Genomic DNA, 14,682 nt, shown 5'->3' with positions numbered 1-14,682 from the left:
TCGGAACTTTGGAGCATGGAATGCGAATCATTTGATTCAGATCAGGACGGAGCGAATTTGCAAATCAAAGAAAAAGTATACACAAATACAAATCCCTTAAGAAAATGAACCATGGTTTAACTACAGTAAAAGTGTAACCATATTTTTTGTATAACCACAGTTTAACTACAAATACCATGGTTAAACTATGGTTAGTGTAGCAAAACCATGGTTAATTTATGGTTACCATGGTTTTAACTATAATAACAATGTTTTAGTTTTTTTACCAAACCATAGTTAATTTTCTTAAGGGATGTGTTGCCAGGTTAAAAAAGTAATAAAAGTAATACAATTTACACCTTATGAGGACACATAGGATGAATATAGAGATGCAGTTTTACAGACTAGTTTGCAGTGTAAAGATTCTAGTTATTTATATACTTTCACATTTCAAAATAAGGTGGATGGCATCTAAAATGTCACTGCAGCTCATTGTAGGCCTGTGTTTTTACCTGATACTATCAGAGTACCATGGTATATGAATAGGAATCCTTCATTTCGATGGTACATGTACATTAGGAACATGTTAAAGTACAATCTGATGCCAATCACTGTACCATAGTACAGCCACAGTCATTTCTGTACAGGATTTAGAAGCACGGATATTAAATTCACATGACTTTTGAGCCAAAGAGAACATGTTCCACAGGTAATTTAGAGCAGAAACAGTCAGCAGAAATGGTCTGTAATGGAGCTCATGGGGTGAATGTTCTGTTCACATCGTCCACAGATCAAAATATAGCAGTCAAATATTCACAGAGAGCATCTGAACGATCACTGCACCCGCGAGGCCTTTCTGAAGCTCCATTTACTCAGAGTCACAGACAGACAGATGACACACATGTTGCTCATAACCACAGAGTCTAATCAGAAAGACATCTGAAAGTTTCTGATGTGCCCAACTTTAAGACTGAAACTAGAGTTGCATGAGCTGAAGAACATAAGAGGTGTTTCTGTAAAATAACAATCAACCTAGCAACTGCATAGCAACACCCTGGCAACACTATCATGTCAGCATCAGATGCGTGAATGCAACGGCCTCAGAGAACAGTGTTAATTATAATATAATGAGGATAAAACACCTGACAGATGTCTGGAAGCTCAGGAGAGTCCAGCTGAAGCAAGAAAGAAAAAACAAACAACAACAAAAAAAACCACCTGGAAGACAAAGAATGTAAAACTGAGCAACACAGAAAAGCAATTTGTAGATTAATACTAATATATTAATATTAATGTCTAGGTATACTATGCTATAATGACCGATTGGCTGAAAATGAATTTTTAAACGTCATTATTTGGTCGGTCTGGTTTGTAATTAACTGCTGAAATCCACTCAAATTTGAACCTTAAAAACCACCATAATCTGACACACATTTTATATATATATTCTGACCACAGCTATATTGCATATTTCATAATATTTCACTTATTTTATATTATATATAAAATATATATTTCATTTTATATCACATTTGATATATAAACAGAGCATATACAATATATACTGTTTTATATGTAATGTAAAAATGTCTAATATAAATAAAATATTAAAATAAATATTACAATATATTTAAATAAAACATTATAATACAATTTATAAAAAGTAATATATTAAATCATTATATATATATAAATGGAATATAATTTATAATATTTTTTTAAATGATTTAACATTTTATTTGTAATATATTTTATTTCTAAAATATTGTATATGTAAATAACAAATAAAACAAAAATATCTAAATAAAAAATTAAAATATCTAAATATATATTAAATCTAAGTATATTAAAATAATGTATTATGTATGATGTGTGTATGCATGTGTATATACATACACACACACATATATATAAAAATGAAATATGTTTAATAGAATGAATTTTTTATGTATAACTTATTGACATATATTGTCATGTAATTTTCAAGTGTATTTTTCACTCTTAAGATGTTATAATAACCTCAGCGAGTGAGACACATTCAGATAAAAAAAAAAGAAATCACTTTTTTAATTCTTTTTGTCCACATCTCACTTCATTATTGTTCAGAGACTAATGGAGCTTTAATAAGGCCTGCAATCAGCAGCACTTTTCTGAGCAAGCAGGTATGCATGAGTGTGTGTGAGTGCTCATAAGTTTCCAACTGCTGCCATGTGACTGATTTCTGCAGACGCCTGTGCACTGGATCCAGACTCACGCGGCACACAGAGAGAGAAACGAGACGCTGCACAGAGAGAGAGAGAGAGAGAGAGAGAGAGAGAGAGAGAGAGAGAGAGAGAGAGCGCGAGCGAGAGAGAGAGATAGAGAGAGAGAGAGAGAGAGAGAGAGAGAGAGAAAGAGAGAAAGAGAGAAAGAGAGACAGAGAGAGAGAGAGAGAGAGAGAGAGAGAGAGAGAGAGAAAGAGAGAAAGAAAGAAAGAGAGACAGAGAGCGAGAGAGAGGCAGATGAGCATATATACGTATAATAATTCACTAATGAAATATAATTCACAAAACAATTAATCAAATAAACAAGACAAATTTACACTATCTTTTTTTTATTTTTAAAGAAAATCTAAGCAGCACTTGCCTGTGCAAAAGTCACTGCCACAATGCTAGGGTGTAACCACCTGGCAACCACACAGAAGACCTTAGCAACCTCCTGGCAACCCCCCTAAATGACCTTGAGTAATATGGTGGTTGCCGCTTGTTTTCTAAGGTCTTTTAGCTGGTTGCTAGGTTGTTCTGGGAAGGGTTGCAAACAGACAGAAATTTTCCAGAAATTGTAATTGCAGGAAAACGTCCCGAAAAAATAAAAAAGTTTCCAAAAAACTGGAAAGTTTTCAAGAATTCCAGAAGTTTTTGAAAATTTCCACCCCTTTGCAAACCTAGTTCTGGGAGGTTGCCAGGAGGTTGTGTCTTCTGGGGTGTTGCTATGTGGTTGCCAGGACGTTTCTAAGGCGATCTGGGTAGTTGTCAGGAGTTTGTTTCTTCTGAGGTGTTGCTAGGTGGTTGCCAGGGGATTGCTAGGGTGTTCTGGGTGGTTGCCAGAAGGTTGTTTCTTTTGGGGTGTTGCTATATGGTTACCAGAGGGTTGCTAAGGTGTTCTGGGTGGCTGCCAGGAGGTTGTTTCTTCTGGGGTGTTGCTATGTGGTTGCCAGAGGGTTACGAAGTTGTTTTGGGTGGTTGCTAGGAGGTTGTTTTTTCTGGGGTGTTGCTATGTGGTTGCTAAGGTGTTCTGAGTGGTTGCTAGAGTGTTCCTTATAGCTGCTTTGCGTTTTCTTCCTGTCTGTCTAGTGTGAAATGCATCTCTGATCTTTTGGTCTGTAGAAGTGTCTCGGGTTCCTCCTCCATTGTGTGTCTGTGGGAGTTTTCAGCAGGTGAAATGCTGCATCTGATACCTCAGTAAAGTCCTCAACAACAGTTCACGTTGCAGGACGACACACACGCTGAACCAACATGAATATATGAATATAAAAACACTCAGCTGAGTCTCATGATCTTTTATTCTATTCTGTAAATATGTAACCTCATACATCACATTAACATCAGGCACAACTTAATCAGAAGCTCATCTGCGAATCGATTTGTTTCACTTTCACGCCACAAAATCTATTATAAGTCACAGCGGCGTCTGTTCCTCGTGACCTACAGGCTCATAACAAACACTCCTGCATTACTTTTATGGGGAAAAGGAATGTTGTATATATTTGATGGTCAAACGACTCATTTTAAACGAGCAGTACAGAGAACTGCTGCTATAATAATTCAACCATTTCCCATCAGTCAATCTGTTCACATGTATCTGTTTTTGATGTACTCGCGGTACATGAGCACGTCCTCCTGACACAGAGTCCTGACCCAACCACGACCCGTCTGAACGTGACACTCGAACACCCCACGGCTCTGGACGTCCACCTCCGGAGCCAAAACCTCGTAGATGCTGTCCGACGGGAACAGAGACACCGGAGCGCTGCCGGGGAAAACACAGGAGAAAAAAAACACAGAGATTAAATTACAAATATTATAAAAATATTATAATATTAAACTATTTAATTCAACTTTTTCATTTAAAAATAATTGACTATTAAATAAAACTACTTTTTAAAAAAACATTTACGAAATTACATTAAAACATTTAAACATACTATAATTTAAAATGATTGCATTCTATTAATTAAATATTAAATAAAATATTTTAAATTAAACAAATATGTAAAAAAATTCAAATGTGGCAGAATTTTTTTTTTTCAATGTAGTATTATATATTTTTTAAATTTTTAATGTATTCATTTAGATTACAAATTTTCCAAAATACTAAAATATAAAATTATTTAATACTAATAACTGTATATTAAATAAAGCTTTTTTAATTTTTAAAGAGATATGCATGAAATTAGATTCAGAATATAAAAAAATAACAAAATTATTTAATTACAATAATTGAGCATTGAATATTTTTTGAAAGAGAATATGCATGAATATATATATATATGGTGCTATATATATGTTGTGTGAAACATGATCAAAAGTTACAGTGATACTTTACTTAAATACATGTTAACAATAAATACTAATAAATTCATTCAAAAGTAAATGCTGATGAAAATGATGCTTTTGGCAAATTTGGGTACATTTACATTTTCTTAAATTATTATTAATGTACATTGTTTCTTTAAAAATAAATAAATAGATAAACAAATAAATTAAATGTTAAAAATATTAAATATGCATCTTAAACAACAACTCAATCTCTTGCCCAGCCTTCACACTCATCCAATCTAAAATAAGACTGAATTAACTTTAAAGTGACTTATTCTCTCGTGAAATGCAAGAGCAGTGACAATAAAACTTAAATGAATGTAAATGAAGCAGTAAGTCATGAATCATGACTCACGCTCTTTCTTTTCTCAAGACAGGTCAGATATTACATATTCAGATAAGGCACATGCAGACAGACATTAGTCACGCTCTATATTCGATGTTTCTATTGCTGCTCGACTATTAGAATTAATTCTTGCCTAATCAAGGGGCTGCTATTATGATTAATCGTCTCATCGCTTATTCATGACTGCTTTGGATCTCAAATCCTACAATTGACTGTAATTACAAGCAGAGAGTTAGTTTTCCTGGAGCTAAATATGCACAAACTCTTCTGCCACTGGATGGACGGATGGATGTGAACTGGTAAATGAAGAAAATGATGTCTGTGTCGGACTCGGTACGCGGTACGAGCTCAAATGCTCCAGGAGACACTTTCACTCCAGGCAACAGAAACAACTGTGGAATTATTATAAAGTTAATAATTAACTTCACACCATAATCATGTAAATTTGGGCTGGGTGTAAATTTAAAATAAGAAAACAAAAATCGGATTATATTATCACTTAATATGAGGTCATATAATAACAATAATAATAATAATAAAAAGAAATATATACAACTGGTGAAATATTTAAATAACATCCTTATAAAAAGTGCTAATTACTTAAATATTTAAATATTTAAATATAATGATGAAAAACATTTAATATATTCTAAAAATAAAATAAAACTAAAAAATACATGGATGCGATTAATCGTTTCACAGCACTAAGGGATAAATTATTATTATTATTATTAACAACAAAAATAATAATTATAATAATACAAATAAATACACAAATAAGCAAAGCTTGATTAAGTCACTAGCACTCTGTATGGGTGTTAATTAAATATAATGCTGCTAAACATGTTTAATTAAATTTATTTTAAATAGATATAAATAAAAAATATATAAATTAAGAAAACAATAACTGTTTTTTAAGTATTACAAATATCACTCTAATATGAGGTGATATTAATAATAATCATAACAATAAATAAATAAATTTAATTCTTTGTATGGCTGAATTAATCAATTAAAATGGAAGTGTGAAACACCAATGACACACATTATGTTAATTAAATATATGGGTGCTAAACATTTCAGTAACACTTTATTTTAGGGTCTCTTAACTAGTTGTTTATTAGCATGCATATTACTAAAATATTAGCCATTTATTAGTACTAATTAAGCGCATATTAATGGCTTATTCTACATCCCTAATCCTACCTAATACCTAAACTTAACAACTACCTTACTAACTATTAATAAGCAGCAAATTAGGAATTTATTGAGGAAAAAAGTCATAGTTAATAGTGAATAAGTGTTCCCCATTCTAAAGTGTTACCAACATTTCATCTAATTTATTAAAAAAGGTATATACAGTGCATTCAAAAAGTACTCAAATACTTCAATTTTATGTTGCAGCCTGATACTACAATTCTTTAAAAAAAAAATCATGAATCTACACTTCGTACCTCATCATAAAGTTAAAACAGAATTTTAGAAATGTCTGTAAATTTATTTAAAAGAAAAAACTGAAATAATCACATTTACATATGTATACAGACCCTTTCTTCAGTATTTAGTTGAAACACCTTTGGCAGCAATTACAGCCTCGAGTCTTTTTGGGCATGACGCAACAAGCTTTGCACACCTGGATTGGGGGATTTTCTGCCATTCTTCTTTGCAATTCCTCTCAAGCACGGTCAGGTTGGATGGGGACCGTCGGTGGACAGCTATTTTCAGGTCTCTCCAGAGATGTCCAAGTCAGGGCTCTGGATGGGCCACTCTAGGACATTCACAGAGTTGTCCCTAAGCCACTCCTGTGTTGCCTTGGCTGTGTGCTTAGGGTCATTGTTATGTTGGAAGGTGAACCTTCGGCCCAGTCTGAGGTCCTGAGCACTGTGGAACAGGTTTTCATTGAGGATATCTCTGTGCTTTGCTCCATTCAGCTTTCCCTCAGTCCCTGCCAGTGGTGGACAGTAACAAAGTAGTTTTTCTTTGTTACTGTACTTAAGTACGTTTTTCAAGTACAGTCATGGCCAAAAATATCGGCACCCTTGCAGTTCTGTCAGAAAATGCAACCCTTCTCTCAGAAAATAGTTGCAGTTGCAAATGTTTTGGTACTCGCATGTTTAATTCCACACAGAACCCCAAAAATGCACTGGACAAAATTATTGGCACCCTTAAGTTAATATTTGATAGCACCCCCTTTGGAAAAAATTACTGAAATCAATCGCTTCCTGTAACCATGAATGAGTTTCTTACACCTCTCTACTGGAATTTTGGACCACTCTTCTTTTGCAAACTGCTCCAGGTCATTCAGATTTGAAGGATGCCTTCTCCCAACTGCTGTTTTGAGATCTCTCCACAGGTGTTCTATGGGATCCAGATCTGGACTCATTGCTGGCCATTGCAGAACTCTCCAGCGCTTTGTTTGTAACCATTTCTGAGTGCTTTTTGAAGTGCATTTCGGGTCATTGTCCTGCTGGAAGACCCATGACCTCTGGTGGAGACGCAGCTTTCTGACACTGGCCACTACGTTGCGCCCCAAAATTCTTTGGTAATCATCAGATTTCATGATAGCGTTCACACAGTCAAGGCATCCAGTGGCAGAAGCAGCAAAGCAACCCCAAAACATCTTTGAACCTCCACCATGTTTGACTGCAGGGACTGTGTTCTTTTCGTTGAAGGCCTCATTTCCTTTTCTGTAAACAGTGCAATGATGTCCTTTACCAAAAAGCTCTACTTTTGTCTCATCTGTCCACAGTACGTTCTACCAGAAGGATTGTGGTTTTGTCACATAAGTTTTGGCAAACTCCAGTCTTGCTTTTTTATGAATGTGTGTCAGACCTGGGTCTCCTACCCTTTACATTCAGATGGCGACGGATAGTGTGAGCTGACACTGTTGTACCCTGTGTCTGCAGATCAGCTTGAATTTGTTTGGAAGTTAATCGGGGTTCTTTATCCACCATTCGAACAATCCTTCGTTGTAATTTTTCATTAATTTTGCTCTTCCGTCCACATCCAGGGAGGTTAGCTACAGGGCCATGGGCTGTAAACCTCTTGATGATATTGCGCAATGTGAACACAGGAATATTAAGATCTCTGGAGATGGACTTGTAGCCTTGAGATTGTCCATGTTTTTCCACAATTTTTTCTCTCAAATCCACAGACAACTCTTTACACTTCTTTCTTTTCTGCATGCTCAGTGCTCAGTGTGACACACAACACAAAGGTTGAGTCAACTTTTCTCCATTTTAACTGGTTGCAAGTGTGATTACTATATTGCCCACACCTCTTAATTGCCACAGGTGTGTCTAAATACAAATTACAGGAGCATCACATGCTTGAAAAGCAATTATTTCTTACAATTTTGACAAGGTGCCAATAATTTTGTCTAGTCCATTTTTGAGTTCTGTGCGAAATTTGATCAAGTTTGACTTTTCTTCTGTTTTTTTTTTTTTGTGTGTTGTTGCAGTGCAAACAAAAACAATAAGCACTTGAATGCCAAAACATTTGCAACTGGAACAATTTTCTGACAGAATTGCAAGGGTGGCGATATTTCTGGCCATGACTGTATTTGTACTTTACTGGCGTAGTTTTATTTTGAATAACTTTTACTTTTTACTTCACTACCGTTACACCTTATAATATATCACGTGCTCCGAGACGCAGAAGCGGTGTCTGATTCATGAACAAACTGATTATTTTCAATTAACTTGTTAAATTGCTTCGAACTAAGCGATTCATTCACGAATTGGACTGATCCGATTGCATCTGTTCTCGAGTCGACAACGCACTGATTCAAATGAACCGTTTAGAGCGAGTCTCCAGTGAACTGAACTCACTGATTCAAATGAACCGTTTAGAGCGAGTCTCGAGTGAACTCAACTCACTGATTCAAATGAACCGTTTAGAGCGAGTCTCCAGTGAACTGAACTCACTGATTCAAATGAACCGTTTAGAGCGAGTCTCCAGTGAACTCAATTCACTGATTCAAATGAACCGTTTAGAGCGAGTCTCCAGTGAACTGAACTAAACAAGTAAGAACCAGGAGATCCTGTGAGCGTGCGCGCGACTGATGGTTCGAAAAGTAAGTTACTAATTTTAGGATTAATTATTGTAACTGAAAATCATATTTAGGTCAAAACTGTCAGTTGTTTGCTGTAAAGGGTGATCTGTTTAAGCCCACTGAAATACTTGAATACAGACACATCTCTATGTTTTAGGTCAAAAAACATTCAAATAACACAGAATAAATCAAATAACTCATGCACTGTCATCTTCCCTGCTGCTGTAACGTTAGCAGTTTTATTAAAATGCTATGCATTTAGCCCTGTGTCTAGCTAACAAGCTTGCTGGTGCTAAGTTGAGGTCATTTTTAAATATAAAGTCCAAATATTTTTATTCAACCACCAAGATAGATCACATCTGAGGGAAAAAGAAAGGATGTGATGTTCAGAACATGGTAACTACAGTAATCATCAAAGTGGGAAGTGATGCCCTCTGGGGACATTTGGCCAGGGATATTTTTACACCACAGACAGCGTTTGATAAGAAAAAAATCATTATGAAAATCGAATTACATTTTCCTTATTATATTCTTTATTTCCTTATTCGTTATTTTGGGAAAATCCCAGGTATTTTGAGCAGTAGGATCATAAAAAAAATATGCTAATATAAAATGTAATTATATAAGTAGCCTATATAAAACTGCAAAATAAACATTCATCCAGCTGTACTTTCATAAAAAAACAAGTACCTTTGTACTTTCACTCGAGTAAAATTGAAAACGGAGTACTTTTACTGGAGTCATATTTTATTATACGGATCTGTACTTTTATTCATGTACTTGATTTGTGTACTTCGTCCACCACTGGTCCCTGCCGCTGAAAAACACCCCCCAGCATGAGGCTGCTACCAGCACACTTTACTTTTGGGATGCTGCTCTGCATGAGATGAGCAGTGCCTGCTTTCCTTCAAACATGATGCTTGGAATTGAGCATCATCAGACCAGAGAATCTTGTTTCTCACAGTCTGAGGGTCCTTTAGGTGCTTTTTTTAAATTCCAAGTGTGTTTTCATGTGTCTTCACTGAAGAGAGGATTGAGTTTGGCCACACAGCCATAAAGCCCAGATCTGTGGAGTGTTGCAGTGATGTTTGTCCTTCTGTAGGTTTCTCCTGTCCCCACATATTATCATGGAGCTCAACTAGAGTGACCATCAGCTTCTTGGTCACCAGTCTAGACAAGCCCTTCTCCATCAGTTGCTCAGTTTGGCTGGGCGACCAGCTCTAGGAAGAGTCCTGGCTGTGCTAAACTTCTTTATTTACTGTGTTCTTGGGAATCTTCAGTGTAGCAGAAATGATTTTGTAGCCTCCCCCAGATCTGTCTCTCGATACAATCCTGTCTCTGAGCTCTGCAGGCAGTTCCTTTGACCTCATGGCTTGGTTTCCTCTCTGATATGCTTTGTCAGCTGTAAGGCCTTTTGTAGAGAGGTTTGTGCCTTTCCAAATCATGTCCAATCAATTTAATTCAATCAAGGAGTAGAAACATCTCAGCAATGATCCAGAGAAATGGGAGGCACCGGAGCTAAATTTTAAGTGTTGTTGCAAAGGGTCTAAATACCCATCTAAATGTAATATTTCAGCCTTTTCTTTTTAATAAATTTACAGACATTTCTAAAATTCTGTTTTCACTTTATCATTATGAGGTACAGAGTGTGTGATTTTAAACAATTGTAGTAACAGGCTGCAAAATAACAAAATTGAAAAAAGTGAAGGGGGTCTGAATATATATATATATACCCACACACACATATGTATATAATTTGAATATTTTACTTTCCTCAAATGATCAGATTGTCTCATTTAAATGACAAATGAACTTTTATATTAGTTTGTCAGTTTTTTTTTTTTCACTCATGCTGCTGAAGAGTTTGATTTCATCCGTCTGTCTGATTCAGTTTCCTTCATCTTATTATCTGACAGACAGACACATCTAGATGTGACACTTCCTGCTTCCTGAGGAAGTTACAGCAGTGAGTGTCCATTCGACTCACACACACACTCAGACAGGAAGCATTACATCATCAGACATGCATGTATGTGTGTGTGATGCGCCTCAACCAAACATTTGTTCATCTTAAACGTTCACTCGCGTCCTGTGAAGCCTGGATATATAATACAGCACATTCATAAAGCATTATAAATCTTCATAAAGCCTTGTGTGTGAAAACCAAAGCCACAGGCATCATTCCTCAACACCTTTCACTGTAAATCATCTGTAAAACAACCATTATGAAGAATCATACATTATAAATAACACAATGCTATATAAACAGACTTCACAGAAAACATTCATTAATATTTGATTCATTTCCAACAGCTGCTTCTCATCATAATATAAGGGAGTAGGTTTGATTTTGGCATTGGTGGACACATACTGGCAGACAACATTACTGCTAGGGACAATTTAGTAATGGCTGATTGTGTCTAAACTCTACGCCCTTGAAAATCATAATAAGCGATGTCTTCGGAAACTATATTCTCCATAAATATGAAGAGCTCAAGCAACAGATTAATGAAATGCTCCAAATTGCACAAAAAGCTTATGAATTTAATTATAAGTCAGAGTTGCTGTTTTTGTCTCTTCTGAGGAAGATTCATTCAACATAATTTTGAATAGACTAGATAATTATGTTGGCATTAGAGGAAGTGCATTGGCATGGTTCAAATCGTACTTATCTGACCACCATCAATTCGTGGCAGTGAATAAAGAGGTATCATACCAATGACAACTGCAGTATGGAGTACCTCAAGGCTCAGTACTAGGACCGTTACTTTTCACGCTTTACATGTTACAAGTTACCTTGGGAGATATTATTAGGAAACATGGTGTTAGCTTTTACTCTTCTGCTGATGATACTCAGCTCTATATTTCAAAACATACCAATTTGCAAAACTCACAGAATGCATAATTGATTTGAAAAACAGGATGACTAGTAATTTGTTACTGTTAAATTCTGAAAAAAAGAGGTGTTAATTATAGGACCAAAAACCTCTGCATGTAATGACCTAGAACACTGTCACACACACACACACACACACACACACGTCCAGTGCAGGCGTGACCTTTATAATCATGTGTAAGTTGACACCTATCAAACAGACCGCGCTCCAAACGAGCCAATTAAACACAAGATCTCTGCTAAACTCCGCCCATAACTGTGTCCCGCCTTAGGGACCAATGAGGCGTCAGCGTAAACACAACACAAATGTCAAAACAAGAACAAAACAATAGCATGTTTTCAATACCAGCGTCAATGTAGTGTGAAAAACAACATTACATAACGACAGGAAACACATACACACCTGCTGCATGCATTTTCTCACACACACACACACACACACACACACACAGTATGAACATACACACAATACAACACACAAGCACCTAAAAAACACATTTGACCTAATGTTTATATATAAGCGACAACTGCACTTTAAAAGTAGTTAAAATTCATACTCTTAAAAACACTTCAACAGAATCCTAAGAATATTATCAACATATTAAATATCTCAATCAGCAAACCTTATTTTAAACTTAAAAACAGGTTATATAGATGATTTAAAAAATCTAAATATTTATCTGAAACAAAGTTTTGATGACTGCATTAAACTTTACACAGATTTACCAAACATGCTAAATATTTAGTAAAATATTATACAAAAATGCATAAATTAATAAATATTGAACTACACATTTTATATGCACACTGAAAGTTATTTGTTTTGAAAGAAATTAATTTTATTCAGCAAGGACGCATTAAAATAATCAAAAGTGACTGAAGACTGGAATAATGATGCTGGAAATTCAGCTTTGATCACAGAAATAATTTACATTTGAACATATATTCACAAAGAAATCAGCTCTTTTAAATTCTAATAATTGTTCCCAATTTTTACTGTTATTACTGTATTTTTGATCAAATAAATGCAGCCTTGCTGAGCAAAAGAGACGTCTTTAAAAACATTTTTGAATGGTAGAGAAAAAAATGTAAAATGATTATGATTATATTTAACTATGGCTACAAAATGCAAAAAAATGTTTTATGTTTTTTAAAATGTTGTAGATTTAATTAATGTTTGAGATTCGCTAAAATTAATGCATATATTTTGAGACAAAGGTCTTCTTTATGATTTTCAGTTTTGTTTAAGATAATTAAAGCAACAGTTTTTAAATCACAAAAGAATATGTAAAAGTATGGTATTTGGGGTAAAAAGCGCCCCTGCTGTTGGGGCTAAAGGCGCACAATAATTAACATGATAATTAATAGATCGCTGACTTCTCCATTTGTTCACATGACATGGTTAGATTCAGATGGTAAATATCATATATTGTGTCGAGTGTCCATATTAGAGTTAATAACCATGTTTATAATGAAACCATCATATTTAAAAACATGATATTAATCATATCATATGTCATTTGTTGTTACTATTGTAAATATATATTCAATTATTATTGGATCTCCTTCAATGCTTTCAGAATCTTTACTTATTACCAACTTAGTACCATCAGGCTCCTAAACTCTAACTCTGTGTCATAACATCACTTGACTCCATGTAAATATCACCATATCAATAAGCTATTCATAATTTTTTCTGCCTCGTATTACTGCTATGTGAATACCCTGTACAACTTTTTTTGCACATTCCTTTTTTTATTATTAATTAAGTCAACAACATACTGACCTGCACATTTATATTTTTTATCTTTTATTTTATTCTTTTTATTTTTTCTACTTTTCTTCTTCTTAATATTTATGTACATTCGGTGTTTTGTATTCTATATAATTGCATTGTCCTTGGAGCGGACCTGACCTACATTTCACTGCTGGTTATACTCTGTATAATTGTGTATGTGACAAATCTTGAATCTATATGTATGTATATATATATATATATATATATATATATATATATATATATATATATATATATATATTATATTATATTATATTATATTATATTATATTATATTATATATATATATATATATATATATATATATATATATATATATATATATATATATATATATATATATATATATATAAAAACACACACTCACAGGCTGATGACGGCGTCTAATTTCTTGGTATCATCATTTCTCTCCACCTTGTGCTGGTTCTGACCCAGATGAGCAAATCTATAAACATACACAGATAAACGATGAAAGCAGTGTATGAATGAAGAATCACAGAATCAGCAGCAACAAATCATTTCAATACTCAATTCACAGGTCAGAGCAGCTGCAACAGAAACCTCACAGTTCACTGGTATCAGATACTGAAACTTATGAAAAATGCAGATTAAAGGATGACAGTTTCCTAGAAACTTCTGCATTTTACCCACGGAGGTGTGTGTGTGTGTGTGTGTGAGCCGCTGATGGAAGTAATTTGACTCAGACGGCTTCAGGGATTCTCTGAAGAAAGAGACCGCGTGTGGAGAACAGCGTGACACGAATGAACACAGCTTTCTGAGAAACACTGACAGAGTAACTACAACTAAACCAGAAAAAGCATGTTACTTGAAATAAATGTTAACTGAAACAAAAAAGTAAACGCATTTTATTTCACCTCGTTAAATTAAAACTACAAAACACATTTTTGTTACTTGAAATAATAAATGTTAAGTAAAATCAAATAAAACTCCATGAATGTAAACATTTATATTTCAGCTCATTAAATGATTAGTTCACCCAAAAACTGGTCCAAGTCTTACTCACCCACAAGG

General features: G+C 34.5%; 1 protein-coding gene across 6 annotated transcripts in view; it reads right to left on the bottom strand.

The window, feature by feature from the left end:
• Window positions 1-3,501: 3,501 nt before the first annotated feature.
• The window catches only part of LOC306880242 (polyphosphoinositide phosphatase-like), a 73,086-nt gene continuing 61,905 nt past the window's right edge, over window positions 3,502-14,682 (bottom strand). For 3 of the 6 annotated variants that reach the window (XM_079433640.1, XM_079433642.1, XM_079433641.1), the window contains exons 23-24: window positions 14,018-14,095; window positions 3,502-3,987 (exon numbers count right to left, since the gene is read on the bottom strand). In XM_079433640.1, the coding sequence (XP_079289766.1) occupies window positions 3,810-3,987; window positions 14,018-14,095 (256 nt within the window). In that variant the 3' untranslated portion in view covers window positions 3,502-3,809. The remainder of the gene's footprint in view (window positions 3,988-14,017; window positions 14,096-14,682) is intronic. The other 3 variants (XM_079433637.1, XM_079433638.1, XM_079433639.1) reach the window with 1 other exon arrangement.

Source organism: Barbus barbus (assembly GCF_936440315.1).
Source record: "Barbus barbus genome assembly, chromosome: 14".
In the NCBI taxonomy this organism is placed as follows: domain Eukaryota; kingdom Metazoa; phylum Chordata; class Actinopteri; order Cypriniformes; family Cyprinidae; genus Barbus; species Barbus barbus.
Note: the sequence above shows the minus strand (reverse complement) of the source record. Positions and strands in the feature narration are given on the sequence as shown.